The sequence below is a fragment of the Dipodomys spectabilis genome, unplaced genomic scaffold (assembly GCF_019054845.1).
Source record: "Dipodomys spectabilis isolate Male_0828 unplaced genomic scaffold, ASM1905484v1 ptg000039l, whole genome shotgun sequence".
NCBI lineage: Eukaryota > Metazoa > Chordata > Mammalia > Rodentia > Heteromyidae > Dipodomys > Dipodomys spectabilis.
Window position 1 is genome coordinate 14,532,188 of NW_024870716.1, and position 13,368 is coordinate 14,545,555.

At 38.7% G+C, this 13,368-nt stretch overlaps 1 protein-coding gene across 3 annotated transcripts in view; it reads left to right on the forward strand.

Moving 5' to 3' along the window:
• Ints13 (integrator complex subunit 13) overlaps positions 1 to 8,718 on the forward strand; it is a 45,077-nt gene extending 36,359 nt beyond the window's left edge. The window contains exons 16-17 of one of the 3 annotated variants that reach the window (XM_042677452.1): positions 6,658 to 6,793; positions 8,066 to 8,718. In XM_042677452.1, coding sequence (XP_042533386.1) covers positions 6,658 to 6,793; positions 8,066 to 8,105 — 176 coding nt within the window. In that variant the 3' untranslated portion in view covers positions 8,106 to 8,718. The remainder of the gene's footprint in view (positions 1 to 6,657; positions 6,794 to 8,065) is intronic. The other 2 variants (XM_042677454.1, XM_042677453.1) reach the window with 2 other exon arrangements.
• Positions 8,719 to 13,368: the final 4,650 nt, after the last annotated feature.

Genomic DNA, 13,368 nt, shown 5'->3' on the forward strand with positions numbered 1-13,368 from the left:
AGAAATGGTATTTGCCATCATCAGACTGATGATTGTGCCTCTTTTGAGGTAGTATAGTTCTCAGAACTGGCCAGATTCCCATTTTTGCGGTTTCTTGTTCTTTTTGTTGTAATAGTTGTTGTTGTAATAGTTGTTGGTGTTGGTAGTGGTGTGTGTATGTGTGTGTGTGTGTGTGTGTGTGTGTGTGTGTGTTTGTGTTTGTGTGTGTGTTTGTGTATGTGTTTGTGTCCGAGCATGTTTGGACTGATGCTTGAACTCAGGGCCTCAGGCTTTTCCTGGTTAATTGGAGATAAGAGTTTAAGAGTTTCACAAATATCTCTACCACTCCTTCTCCTGGGCTGGCTTTGAACTGTAATCTTCAGTTCTCTGCCTCCAGAGTAGCTAGGATTATAGGCATGAGCCATCAGCATTGTTTGTTTTTTATATGCTTCTGTCAAATGTGTGTATTGTGTTCCTTAATTTCTTTGAAATCATAGAATCAGAACTCTCTCTTTTATATTTGCCTTTCAGGCATTTGCCAGGGTATCTAGAAAATAAAATAATAATATTGTAGTAAATGTGTGTTGATAAATCATTTTTATTTCTTACATGATAAGCCACTGCTGATTAGAATCAGAAATTTAGGTATATGCCAAACAATGTATCTGTATGTATTCCTTAGAAAATAGAACTGTAAAAATATGCTGGCAAATAATTGCAAACAGCCAAAACATATATTAGTAAATTAAATGACTAAACAATAGTGGTTCATAGGGCCGAGTTTATTTAGCCCAAGAATTGGTATTCTCACAAATGCCCACTTTTCTCTCTTGTCATGTCTGCCTGTAATGTCAGGTTTTAGCTTACATCAACTCCTTTCCCAAGAAAAGTTTCCCTGATATCCTTTCACAGTTCAGTGAGGTGCTGCTTCTTTATGCTTCCATTACTTTTTGGGATTGCTACTACGGTAGTGTATAGCAGTAGTACATTAGCATAGCTTCTGCTGTTAATCTGAAACATTTTAAGATCAGCAATTTTTATTTCTTGTTACATCACTGCTGCCCAACATACAGCATCTGGTGTGCTTCTATGAGTTGTATTATTTGCTGAATGGATGAGTTCATAAATGTAAGGTATATTAAATAGGTAGGTTTCACTAGGTAGCCAATGAAGAGAATACCATGTGATATTTAGGCAGGAAAAGTTGTTTGTTTTCCAAATTGCTGCCCTCCCCCCCCCCCCCCCCCCCGTAGCTGAAGGGGTGGGCTGTCTCACCTGGGTTTAAGTAGGGAAGGGGAAGGGAAAAGGTGCAGCCAGGTGAGGAAAGTGTGGCCACACTGGATGTGGATGTGACCCAAGGGCCTGGGACCCTCCCCCAGTCTGATGGAAGGCATGACTGGGGCAGCCTAGGATGTGACCTCCAGGTGTACCAGTTACCTAGGTGACACAGGTATTGGGCAGAGACTTAGCCAAGAGGAGGAAAGAGCCTGCTTCGCCTTCCCTGGGTCAACCTTACATTAAGTATGTATTATATAAGGGTGGGAAGGCTACAGACTCTTGTAGTCTTACAATGTCAATTTTGTTTAAAAAAGTTTCCTGTATACTACCTTGTCACTTGGGTGAATTATCAGCCATGATTACAATAAATGGATCCTTGAAAGCTTTCCCTTTGAACACACTATGTAATGACCTCTGTAAGAACATTTATATTGTAAATTACTCTCTCTCTCTCTGTAGTTTGAAACTGGTGTTTGAAAAATATTTTTTTCCATTCTGTTTTACTACCTAAATCATATGTCTTAGTGCTGGATTTTATGTGTGTATGTGGTTTGTTTTGTTTTTGTCAGTCGTGGGGCTTGAATTCTGGACCTGGGCTCTGTCCTTGAGCTCTTCAGTTAAAGGCAAGTGCTCTACCACTTGAGCCACAGTGCCATTTCCTAAATCATATGTCTTTGATAAGCACCTGGGCTTTGATTATATCTGTTTTATCTGCTTTGCAATTTTTGTTTCCCACAGGATTCTCCAAAGTCAATTTTATGTGCTTTGTTCTTAGGATTGGATTATTATAATTTCATAGATTTGGTTAAAATCTCTTGTTTTCTTTGTGTGATACAGTAACAGAGAAACCCAAATATTTTGTTGTTGTTCATTAGCATTTTTTGAAATAAATTTTTTTTATGAAAATACTGTACAGAGGGCTTACAATCACATGAGCAAGGTAATGAATACATTTCTTATCAAGCATTGTTGCCTCCTCCTTTGTTTTTCTATGTTCATTAGCATTTTTTTCTTTTCTTTTTTTTTTTTTTTTTTTGTCGGTTGTGGGGCTTGAACTCTGGGCCTGGGCGCTCTCCCTCAGCTCTTTAGCTCAAGGCCTAGCGATCTACCCCTTGAGCCATAGCACCACTTCTGGCTTTTTCTGTTATGTGGTACTGAGGAATCGAACCCAGGGCCTCATGCATAGGAGGCAAGCACTCTTCTACTGAGCCACCTTCCTAGCCCCTTCATTAGCATTTTGAGAATAACATTGAACCTATCAAGATTAGCATTGAGTAAAAGACAAATTCATTTTCATTTTACTTTACTACGTTTGTTTTATTATGTTTAAATAATTGTATAAAGGGTTTCAATTCAACATGTCAATTTATGAGTACATTGCATCTTGGTCAATGTTAAGACCAAAGTACTCATAGTTTTTGTTTTGTTTTGTTTTTTGGTCAGTTCTGGGGCTTGAACTTTTGGCCTGGGTGCTATCCCTCAGCTCTTCAGTTCAGACAAGCACTCTACCACTTAAGCCACAGCACCACTTCCAGTTTTCTAGTGGTTTATTGGATATAAGAGTCTCACAGAGTTTCCTGCTTGGCTGGCTTTGCCCATGATCCTCAGATCTCAGCCTTCTGAGTAGCTAGTATTACAGATGAGAGCCACCAATGCCCAGCTTACTCATAGTTTTTTGAGTAGTGAGTTTATGATTTTATGTGCTCCTTTGTATGTTGTTTAAAAAGAAAATTGCATAGTATCTTAAAAGAAGAAAAATACAGTTCTGTTTTGGTTTTTAAAGTTTAAACAACTTACATGTAGAAGGATTCTTTCTTGTGTGTAGTTCGATGAGTTTTGATATTGCCTAAAGTTGTATAACAAACATTACCACAATCAAGGTATTTCTCTACATTGTACCTTTGTAGTAATTCTTCACCTTTTTTTTTTATTTGTGCTGATCCTGCAACTTGAACTCAGGGCCTGTGAACTGTCCCTGAGTTTTTGTGCTCAAGAGTAGTGCTCTACCTTTGGAGCTGCAGCTCTACTTCCGATTTTTTTGATGTTTTAATGGGAGATAAAAATCTCTTGAGCTTTCCTGCCCAGGTTGGCTTTGAACCTCAGTCCTCAGCTCTCAGCCTCCTGAATAGCTGGGATTATAGGTGTGACCCAGTGGTGCTCAGTTCATAATTGTGCCTTTTTCAGAGTGTCTTAAATGAAATAAAATAATGTTGCCTTTGTAGGTTGGATTTTTACATGTCATAATGCATTTGAGTTTCCTGTGTTTTGTGTGTGTATGAGTATTTGTTCTTTTTCATTTATCTGCAAGGCATATTGCTACTTTCTCAAAAGAAAACCCTGCCAACTTACTTTTCTATATGGTTGTACCTTTTTAATTTCCCACTTTAAAATAGGAGTTTTCTGGTTGTTCTGTACCCATATCAGTATGTCAAAGTTACCTTTGTGGTTTTAGATATTCTAGTAGCTAAAAGATTCATCAATAATTTATTGTTTTAATTAACATTTTCTTCATGACTAATAATGATAAGCCTCTATTCATTTATTTGTCATTTGCTATGTTTTTTTCAGTGAATATCTGATGAATTTTTAAGCTGGATTGTTTCTTTATGAGTTCTTAGATGACTTGTGTATATTTTCTCTAAGTGTGTTGCTCCTGTTCATTGTCATTTTTTGTTTTTGATCGGTTGTAGAGCCTAAACTCTGGACCTGGGCACTGTTCCTCAGTTCTTCAGCTCAAGACTAGAGTTCTACCACTTGAGCCACAGCACCACTTCTGGCTTTTTCTGCTTATGCGGTGCTGAGGAATTGAACCCAGGGCCTCATGCATGCAAGGCAAACACTCTACTACTGAATCACATTCCCAGCACTCATTGTCATTTTTGCAGTGCAGATTTTTTTTTTTTTCTCCCAGTCCTGGGGCTTGAGCTCAAGGCCTGGGCACTGTCCCTGAGCTTCTTTTGCTTAAGGGTAGTATTCTACCACTTGAGCCACAGCACCACTTATGGCTTTTTCTATTTATATGGTACTATAAAATTGAACCCAGGGCTTCATGCATTCTAGGCAAGTACTCTACCACTAAGCCACCATTTTATTTTATTTTATTTTTTTGGTTCTGGGGCTTGAACTCTGGGCCTGGGCACTGTCCTTCAGCTCTTCAGCTCAAGGCTAGTGCTCTACCACTTGAGCCACAGCACTACTTCCAGTTTTCTGAGTGGTTTATTGGAGATAAGAGTCTCACCAACTTTCCTGCCTGGGCTGACTTTGAACTGTGATCCTTAGATCTCAGCTTCCTGAGTACTAGGATTACAGGTGTGAGCCACCAACGCCTGGCTTAAGCCACCATTTTTACAATGTAGAAGTTTCTACTTTTGAAGAACCCAAATATACCAGCTTTTGCTTTTGTGGTGTTTTGGGGATCATGTGTTAAGAAATGTCATCCAAGGTCAGAAATGTTAGCTCTTACATTTTCTTTTAGGACCTCTAGAATTTTAGGTTTTACATATGTTTGATAATCTCCCCTTCCCCCACCTCAGTGAAAAGTATGGGTCAGAATTCTTTTTTTTTTTTTATACTGAGTATTCTAATTGTTGTAGTAGCATTTGTTAAAAGACTATCCTTTCTTCACTGAAGAGCCTTTGTAATTTGCCAGTGGACTATGTGTATGTTTCCAGGTTCTCTTTCGTCTCCTGTCGGTCTGTGTATCTGTCCTTTGCACATTAAATCTTGAAATCAGGTTGTAAAGAGTCTTCTGACATTCGTGTTTCCTTTTCCAAATTGTTTTGAATGAGTTCTTTTTTTCTCCCAGTGTTGGGGCTTGATGTCAGGGCCTGTGCACTGTCCCCTTAGCTTTCGCACACACAGCACATGTACACATTCTAGTCATATTGTTGTAATAAGGTTCCTGATCAAAGGATCAAGGCTGATACAAAGTAAACATTAAGCAAAGCTTTATTTTGCGCCAAGCATGGAGAATTGAACTAACTGGTCAGTGCTATCTCTATGGAGAGAGCAACCCCTTCCAGTCATATAGGCTAGTTTTTATTGGGTAAACCCACAAATCATAAACTAACTGTAAGCATGTAGCTAATCTTACCCCTATTGGTTAAAACAGAAGGGTTACATATGTGCTTTTTACTGATTGGATGCCTCCACCTGACCTGACTCTCATCTTTGTTTTTCTGGGCTCTGTTACTGAGGCAAGCAAGCAAGGTTACAGAAGCAAAACATAGCAAAAACATAGCCTTGAGTCACAGGAGAATAGGCAAAACATAATCTTGACTTGGTCAACATGACCAATACTATCAATGCTATTGACACTATTACAGAAATTATTTTTATTATAAGCTCCTGACTAATACAGCAACTCAGTGCAGCTGATGATAAGCCTCAAGGTTGTCAATAGCCTTCTGCAAAGCTGCCAGCTTGGTAAACTTGATTGAGGGAGAGATATTCTTTTGCTTTTTAGCAAGGATGGAGAAGGGACGAAGGCTGACTACTGGCAGCCTTTGTCTGTTGTTTTTTTAAAAATTTTTTTTTTTTTGGTTCCCTTATAGACAGGATAGGCTTGCCCTTACTGAACAAACAACAGGTGCGTGCAAGGTCAGCTCATACTTACACTTTACAAACCAAATGGCTGCCTAGACAAAAAATGGAGTTACTTTGGCTAACTGTACCTCACAGTTGTAAGGTGAATTATCAGGGAAGCCACTTTTTGGAAGGTGGAATATTGAAGTCTTCATTGCACAGTTAGCAGGCCACAGACAGCCATCTGTTAGAAAAGCCTGCAGCCCCCAAATATATATAACATGGTTAGGAAACAGACCAGAGAGGAAAGAAAGAACAAAAACAATACCAGCAAACCAATTTAACTCTAATGGAGAGCTGAATTGGGCCACCATGATGACTGGAGACAAGCCAGGAGACAGGACACAGGACACAATCATGGAGACACACATGGCATGGCATAATGGGCCTGTGCTGGTCTGGGCCTAAATAGGGTCAGCACAGGGGGCAGCTCCACTAGACTGACAGATTCAGCCAAGTGCCTGCCCCTGCCTCCAGGGATCTGGGCAGGCCCATCACCTGGGAGGTGGAGGCATTTCCTTCTTCTTGTGAAGACAAGATGCCATGTGGCCAATATGGTGCTGGCCAGACCTAACCTCTTTACTTCATTATGTATAATTTTGTATTTAATCATTTGAATCTTTCCAATAGGTGATTGAACAGAGTGAGTAGTTTGAAAGACCCTAAAGAACATGTAAATTTTAGATTAAGAGAAAAATGCTATTGGCTTGGTTTATATAACATGAGCAATAAAGTTAAAGGTAAGTCTGTTACATTTGTAAATTTTGTGATAACAATACTTCTCTCTTTATTGTTTTCTTTGTTATACATCATTAGGGCCTGTGTCCTTATTGTCCTTGTGGAGTAATAGAATCCATACTGCCAATTCCAGAAAACATCAGGAGTTTGCTGGACGCTTAAACTCAGTTAACAACAGAGCTGAATTATATCAACATCTTAAGGAAGAAAATGGGTTTGTGTTATTTATTGTTGAAAATTATTTTATTGTGTAGTGCTTTGGTAAGCACTGCTTACCAAAAATCAGTTAAGATTTGTTAAGAGTTGGTAATACTATACAAGACAGGCTTTGTATCCAGCTGAGCGATAGGGCCATGAGAGTTGGAAGTATTATATCTTAGCTCAGCACTGGTGGTGGCTCATGGCTATAATGTAGCTTCTCAAATGCTGAGATTTGAGGATCTCCATTCAAAGTTGGCCTAGGCAGGAAGGTCTATGAGACTCTTTATTTCCATTAACCAATAAAGAGCCAAAAGTGGAGTTAGGCTCAAGTGGTAGAACAACAGCCCAAGTAGAAAAGTCACATGAGAGCGCAAGGCCCTGCTTGAAAGCAAAAACAAAAAGCAAAAAAACCCCAAACAAACAAAACTCTCTTTTCTTGGTGTGTATACAAGGTCTGAATTTATTGATTTATAGTGTGCTTGTACCAATAATGCTTTCAGTGGCTAGTAAGCATCTAAGAAAAAAATACAAAGGAGCCCAGCATTTTGGCCTATACCTGTAATCCCAGCTACTCAGTAGGCTGAGATCTGTGGATAGTGGTTCAAAGCCAGCCGTGGCAGGAAAGTCTGAGACTTTATCTCTAATTAACCACCAGAAAACCAAAAGTGGCATTGTGGCTCAAAGTAGTAGTGTGCTAGCCTTGAGCAAAAGAACTTAGGGACAGTGCCCAGGCTCTGAGTTCAAACCCCACAACTGACCAATTAAAAATAAAGATAACAAAGAGAAAATAGTTTTATAACAAGTAATGCAGTATTAAAACACTATTTATAATAGAATAAACCCTAGTTTGATGATTTTGTTCAATGATTTGTAAGAAATTCTTGTAAAATATTGGTAAAAGAATTCCTTTAATAGAAAAGGAAACAACTGCTTTATTCAATAGCAGAGATGTTTTCCTTAGTTTTTTTCAGAGAAAGGAGAGTAGCATCGTAAACATACACACGCACACGCACGCACGCACGCACTGATGCCTTTTGCCTTTTGGAATAGCTTTGGGAAAGCCCTTAATTTCTCCAGGGTCAATTTTCACTCATCTTCAAAGTGAGAAAATTGTGTTAATTAGAGGTCCCCTGACTTTATTCTTCTGCCTAATGTGCTTGTGTTATTTTGTTCTTTGCATATATTAGATTTTCATTTCCCTATATGAGGTAGATGAAATATAGATATAGCTAATGAATGTTTTAATTTACCAACCCATTTTTACCTCCCTTTTTTTTTGTTTCAGAATGGAGACAACAGAAAATGGTAAAGCTAGTCGGCAGTGAAGAATGATTTAAGGAACTGAATTTATGAGTATAATTACAAAAATATTTTGGGCAGAGTTTGACATAAGTACTTTTACAGCAAGGTTGTATAGTTTATGCTAGCTTATGTTAGCTAGACTGGTTTTTACATTTTTTAAATATTTCAATGAACTATCTTTTTTGTACTGGCATTAAAATTGGCAAAGTCAAACATACACCTTTGAGATCTGTTCTCTCCAACCAAATAGGTTTATTTTATACTGAAATGTATTCCCTCTGGAAATGTTTTTGTAAAGATTCTTAGGCTTCTCTTTGCCAAATAAAATTATTAAAACACCTAAAGTGCAAAATATTGTAGTGTCACTTTGGAAAAGATGCTATTTTATTCATTTAATGGCTAACAAAATTTGGAAAATTTGAGGTTTAAGTGAGATTTGCAATTCTTAATATAAAATTTATGTTAGTCTACATCATATACATCATAGTGCTTTTCCAAGAGAGAATATTGTCTTTATTTTTGTCTTTATGTTCCTGTGTGTGTGTGTTCAAAACTACATTTAAAGCCAGAATTTCCAGGTAGTTGGTATGAATTTATATTTACTAGTGTTAGATGTTACTTTTTTTTTAAGTTAAAGATGTACTTTCTGTTAACTTTTTATGCTTGAAAGTGGGATTATTTACAGACTTAGAAGAAAGAAAACCTAGTATTTTTATCCCTGGATAGTTTCATTTCTTCATATGTAAAAAATGTCCTGGTTTATGTTTATGTTTTGTGATTTATTGGAATTACTCTCATACTGCTTCAGCTTGAAGTTTTTAATATGGTGTGAGAAACACCCTAAATACTATTTTTAGGGTTTTTTTTCTCTATTTTTTTTTTCCTTGAGTGTTTTTTGTGTTTTTTTTTCTTTCTTTTTGTTGGTTGTGAGGCCTGAACTCTGGGCCTGGGCACTGTCCCTCAGCTCTTCAGCTCAAAGCTAGCATTCTACCACTTGAACCACAGCTCCACTTTGGCTTTTTCTGCTTATATGGTGTTGAGGAACCAACTCAGGGCCTCATGCGTGCAAGGCAAACAATCTTTCACTGAGCCACCTTCCCAGCCCCTTCAATGTTTATTAGAGAAGGGAAAAACCCTTCCTTTCATTTATCTGTCCTAAAATCTTAAGTCCAGATTTAATTATTATAGGTATCAAAGTTAGGCTGTGCTTTCAATTATGTTGTATTATTATACTGATTTAAAGCTCAATTATATATATATATATATAATTTTTTTTTTTTTTTTTGGTCCTGTCGTGGGGCCTGAACTCTGGGCCTGGGCGCTGTCCCTCAGCTCTTCAGCTCAAGCTCAAGGCTAGCGCTCTACCACTTGAGCCACAGCGCCACTTCCGGCTTTTTTCTTTTTGCTTATGTGGTGCTGAGGAATCGAACCCAGGGCCTCAGGCATACAAGGCAAGCGCTCTACCACTGAGCCACCTTCGCAGCCCTCAATTATATTTTTAACAATGGATTAGAACAATTTTTTTGTATGGGATGTTCCATGGGATGCTTGGCAAACATAAATCCAATGAGATTTTACTGCAGAAAGTCTCAGTGAACTAGAACGTTATTCAGAATCACCATATACACATGTTCTATCATTGATTGTCACTGCAGGTTCATAGAAGAGTCAGCCTGAACAGTAAATAGCTTAGTTTTGGAGGATGAAATCATTTAAGATTGTGTGATGAAGTACTGGGTTGTTGGCCTTGTCTGTTCACAGCAGCTCTGCAAATGTGGACATGTAGGAAAGAAGCATCCAGGTGTGGGTTTGTTATGGATGCGTGGCCTAAGTGAGCAAATATAAGATTTTCCACATTATCATAAGGCTTTGAAGCATTAGACTTAATTTAGGAAGTTACAGTACGTGAATTTATTTACAATGAGCATATTTGATTGAACATACTTAGCTACCATTTTATATGCAAAATATTGTGTTTTAGCATTTTTTATGGTTGAATCTATACCCTTGTCTTTATATTTTATCTGAATGAGCTATAAAAACTAAACTTTTACAATCTGAGACAGTCTTCTAAGAAATGTGCACACTTAATTTAGTATCTGATAATAAATTTTCTTATTTTCAGCTTTTTTGTTTTGTTTTGTTTTTTTGGGTCGGTCATGGGGCCTGAACTCTGGGCCTGGGCTCTGTCCCTCAGCTCTTCAGCTCAAGGCTAGCACTCTACCACTTGAGCCACAGCGCCACTTCTGGCTTTTTTCTTTTTGCTTATGTGGTGCTGAGGAATCGACCCCAGGGCCTCAGGCATGCAAGGCAAGCGTTCTACCACTGAGCCACCTTCCTAGCCCCTTATTTTCAGCTTTTTATTTAAGTAGTGTACAAATGGATTTCAATTCAACATTTCATTTTATGAGTATAATGCATCATGATTAGTATTATCCCTCTGTCATTCCCCCTCCTGTGTTTTGACCTATTTTAAAATAGAATTGGAGGCCAGGAATAGTGGTACATGTTTGGAATTCTAGGTACACAAATATGGTGGTTAGAAGCCAGGTACTAGTGGCTCATGTCTGTTATCCTAGCTACTTAGGAAGCCGAGATCATCAGGACTGACTCTGTAACTTTTATCTTCAATTAGCCAGCAAAAAACTGGAAGTAGAGGTATAACTCAAGTGGTAAAGCATCAGCCTTGAGCAAAATAGTTAAGAGACAGTGCTCAGGCCCTCGTAGTGTCACAAAAAACAAAAACAAAAAACAAGTAGTAGTTGGGAGGGTCATGATATGAGGTCAGCCCCAGCTAACAGAGTCCATCTTAACTGCCAGTCATCCTAGATATGTAAGAAACATAATAGGAAGATTAGGACCCCGGCTGGCTTACACATGCCCATGAGTAACCTTACTTGAAAAATAGCATAAAAAAGACTGGGAGTGTGCTTCAAGTGGTAAAGTTCCTGCCTAACAAGTACAAAGCTGTGTGTGCAAGCCATAGTAGTTTCCCAAAATAAAGTTGTGTGTGTGTGTGTGTGTGTGTGTGTGTGTGTGTGTGTGTGTGTGTGTGTGTATTCAGCCTTTCTCTCCTTGGATTCAACTAACCATGGATCAGAACTATTGGGGAAAAAATTGTGTCTGTACTGAGTAAATACTAATTTGGTTTTATTTATACTTTCGTTTATAATCCCCTACATGAGTTTATGTAGTATTTACATTGTATGAAGTATTTAGTAATCCAGGGATGATTTAAAATATCTGAAAGAATGGATGTATTTTGTGTATGAATACTGCATCCTGTCTGGAAGACACTGTAGGGTTCATGAATTTTGGTGTCTGTGGGGATTGGAAGATCATGAGTTCCAACCAATGACTGTGGACCTTAGATCAATTTATCTAAATGTAACCAATTCAAAGACAGGCCTTCAGCATGTGTTTAACTTAATAGAAGGGAAAATGAAGGTCAGGGAGGTAAAAATAAAGAAGCACCCTAGAGTCACACAGGTACTCTAGTGATTGAGGATGAAGACAAGTACATTGGGTATGCCAACAAACATACTGGCAGTGCCTTCCACATAGTCTTTAATTTTAATTTTTGCTGCCATTTGAGGCTAATTGAATGAAGTTAAAAATAAGTGATCATGGTTCAAGGCCAATCAGGGCAGGAAAGTCTGGGAAACTTTCATTTCCAATTAACCATCAGAAAACCAGAAGTAGGGGCTGGAAAAGTGGCTCAGTGGTAGAGCGCTTGCCTTGGATGCCTGAGGCCCTGGGTTCAATTCCTCAGCACCACATAAGCAAAAGAGAAACCAGAAGTGGTGCTGTGGCTCAAGTGGTAGAGCGCTAGCCTTGAGCTGAAATGCTGAGGGACAGCGTCCAGGCCCAGAGTTCAGGCCCCACCACCAACCAAAATAAATAAATAAAGGTGATAGTAAGTGGGACACCAGTAGCTCACATCTGAAATCCTATTAGGAGGCTGAAATTTGAGGATGTTGGTCCAAAGAAAGCCTTTATAGACAGACCTAAGAGAGAGCCAGTTAGCTAGCAATAAAGCTAGGTTGGAAGCATGGTTCAAGTGATAGAGTACCAGCTTTGAGCAAAAAAACCAACTTAAAGGTCAAGTTCAAGCCCTGGAACTAGCAAAAAAGAAATAGGATATATTTTGTTTAGTATGTCAAAAGTATAGGAGAGGGGCTGGGAAGTTGGCTTAGTGATAGAGTGCTTGCCTCACACGCAAGAGGCCCAAAACCTGGAAGTGGCAGTGTGGCTCAAGTGGTAGGGTGCTATCCTTGAGCTGAAGAGCTGAGGGACAACACTCAGGCCCAGAGTTCAGCCCCCACAACCGACCAAAAAAATAAAAAGTATAGCACAAATATGCCCTAGTGTGCTGTGTGTAGCTTGATAGAGGAAAAGGGGTATGTGTGTGTGTGCGTGCGCGTGCACATGTGCATGTGTATGTGTCTTGCACAGAAGTGGATCCTGGTACTTGCACTCTGGGACTAGGCATTGTCTCTCAGCTTTTTTTGCTCAAGGCTAGTGCTGTAACATAAGCCATAGCTTCATATCTGTTTTTTTTATAGTTAATTGGAGATAAGGGTCTCATGGACTTTCCTGCCTGGACTGGCTTCAGCCATGATTCTCAGATCTCAGCCTCCTGAGTAGGATTACAGGTGTGAGCAACCACTAGGCAACATTTGGAATATTACTGCCAACAGGGAATTGCTTGACTATAATTATAGAATGAGGTGTTACACAATTGGTGGTGACCAAGATGGATGTTTATAATCTACTTGAGCTTCAAAGGGTAAATAATTCACAATACAATGGACAAGTTATCATATCAATTTGAATGATTAGATTCAATGATTATTTTATCTGATTTTTAAGTTAGTCTTGTTTTGCAATATTGATTAATATTTTTTTAATCATTCACATTTCTTATAACAATACTTAGGTTTCTCCTAGCTAATGGAATCCATTTCTTAATGGATTGGTGGTTTTTCTGAGGCTAGAATCTTATTTTCACTAAGGTTGATGTTAAGAAGACAGTTGTATACTTCTGCACTCCAGCATGGGTGGCAATAAGGGCTTCAGCACACCTATTTATGGTGTTCCTGCTTATTTAGATTCTCCCTTAAGACACCAGGAACTGAGGAACAAGACAAGTTTTTACAGAAGTGGTCATCTGATGGGCACCAGTTGCTCACTTGTGTAATCCTAGCTACTCAAGAGCCTGAGCTATGACTATTGAGGTTTGATGCCAACTTGGGCAGGAATGTCTGAGAATCATATCTCCATATA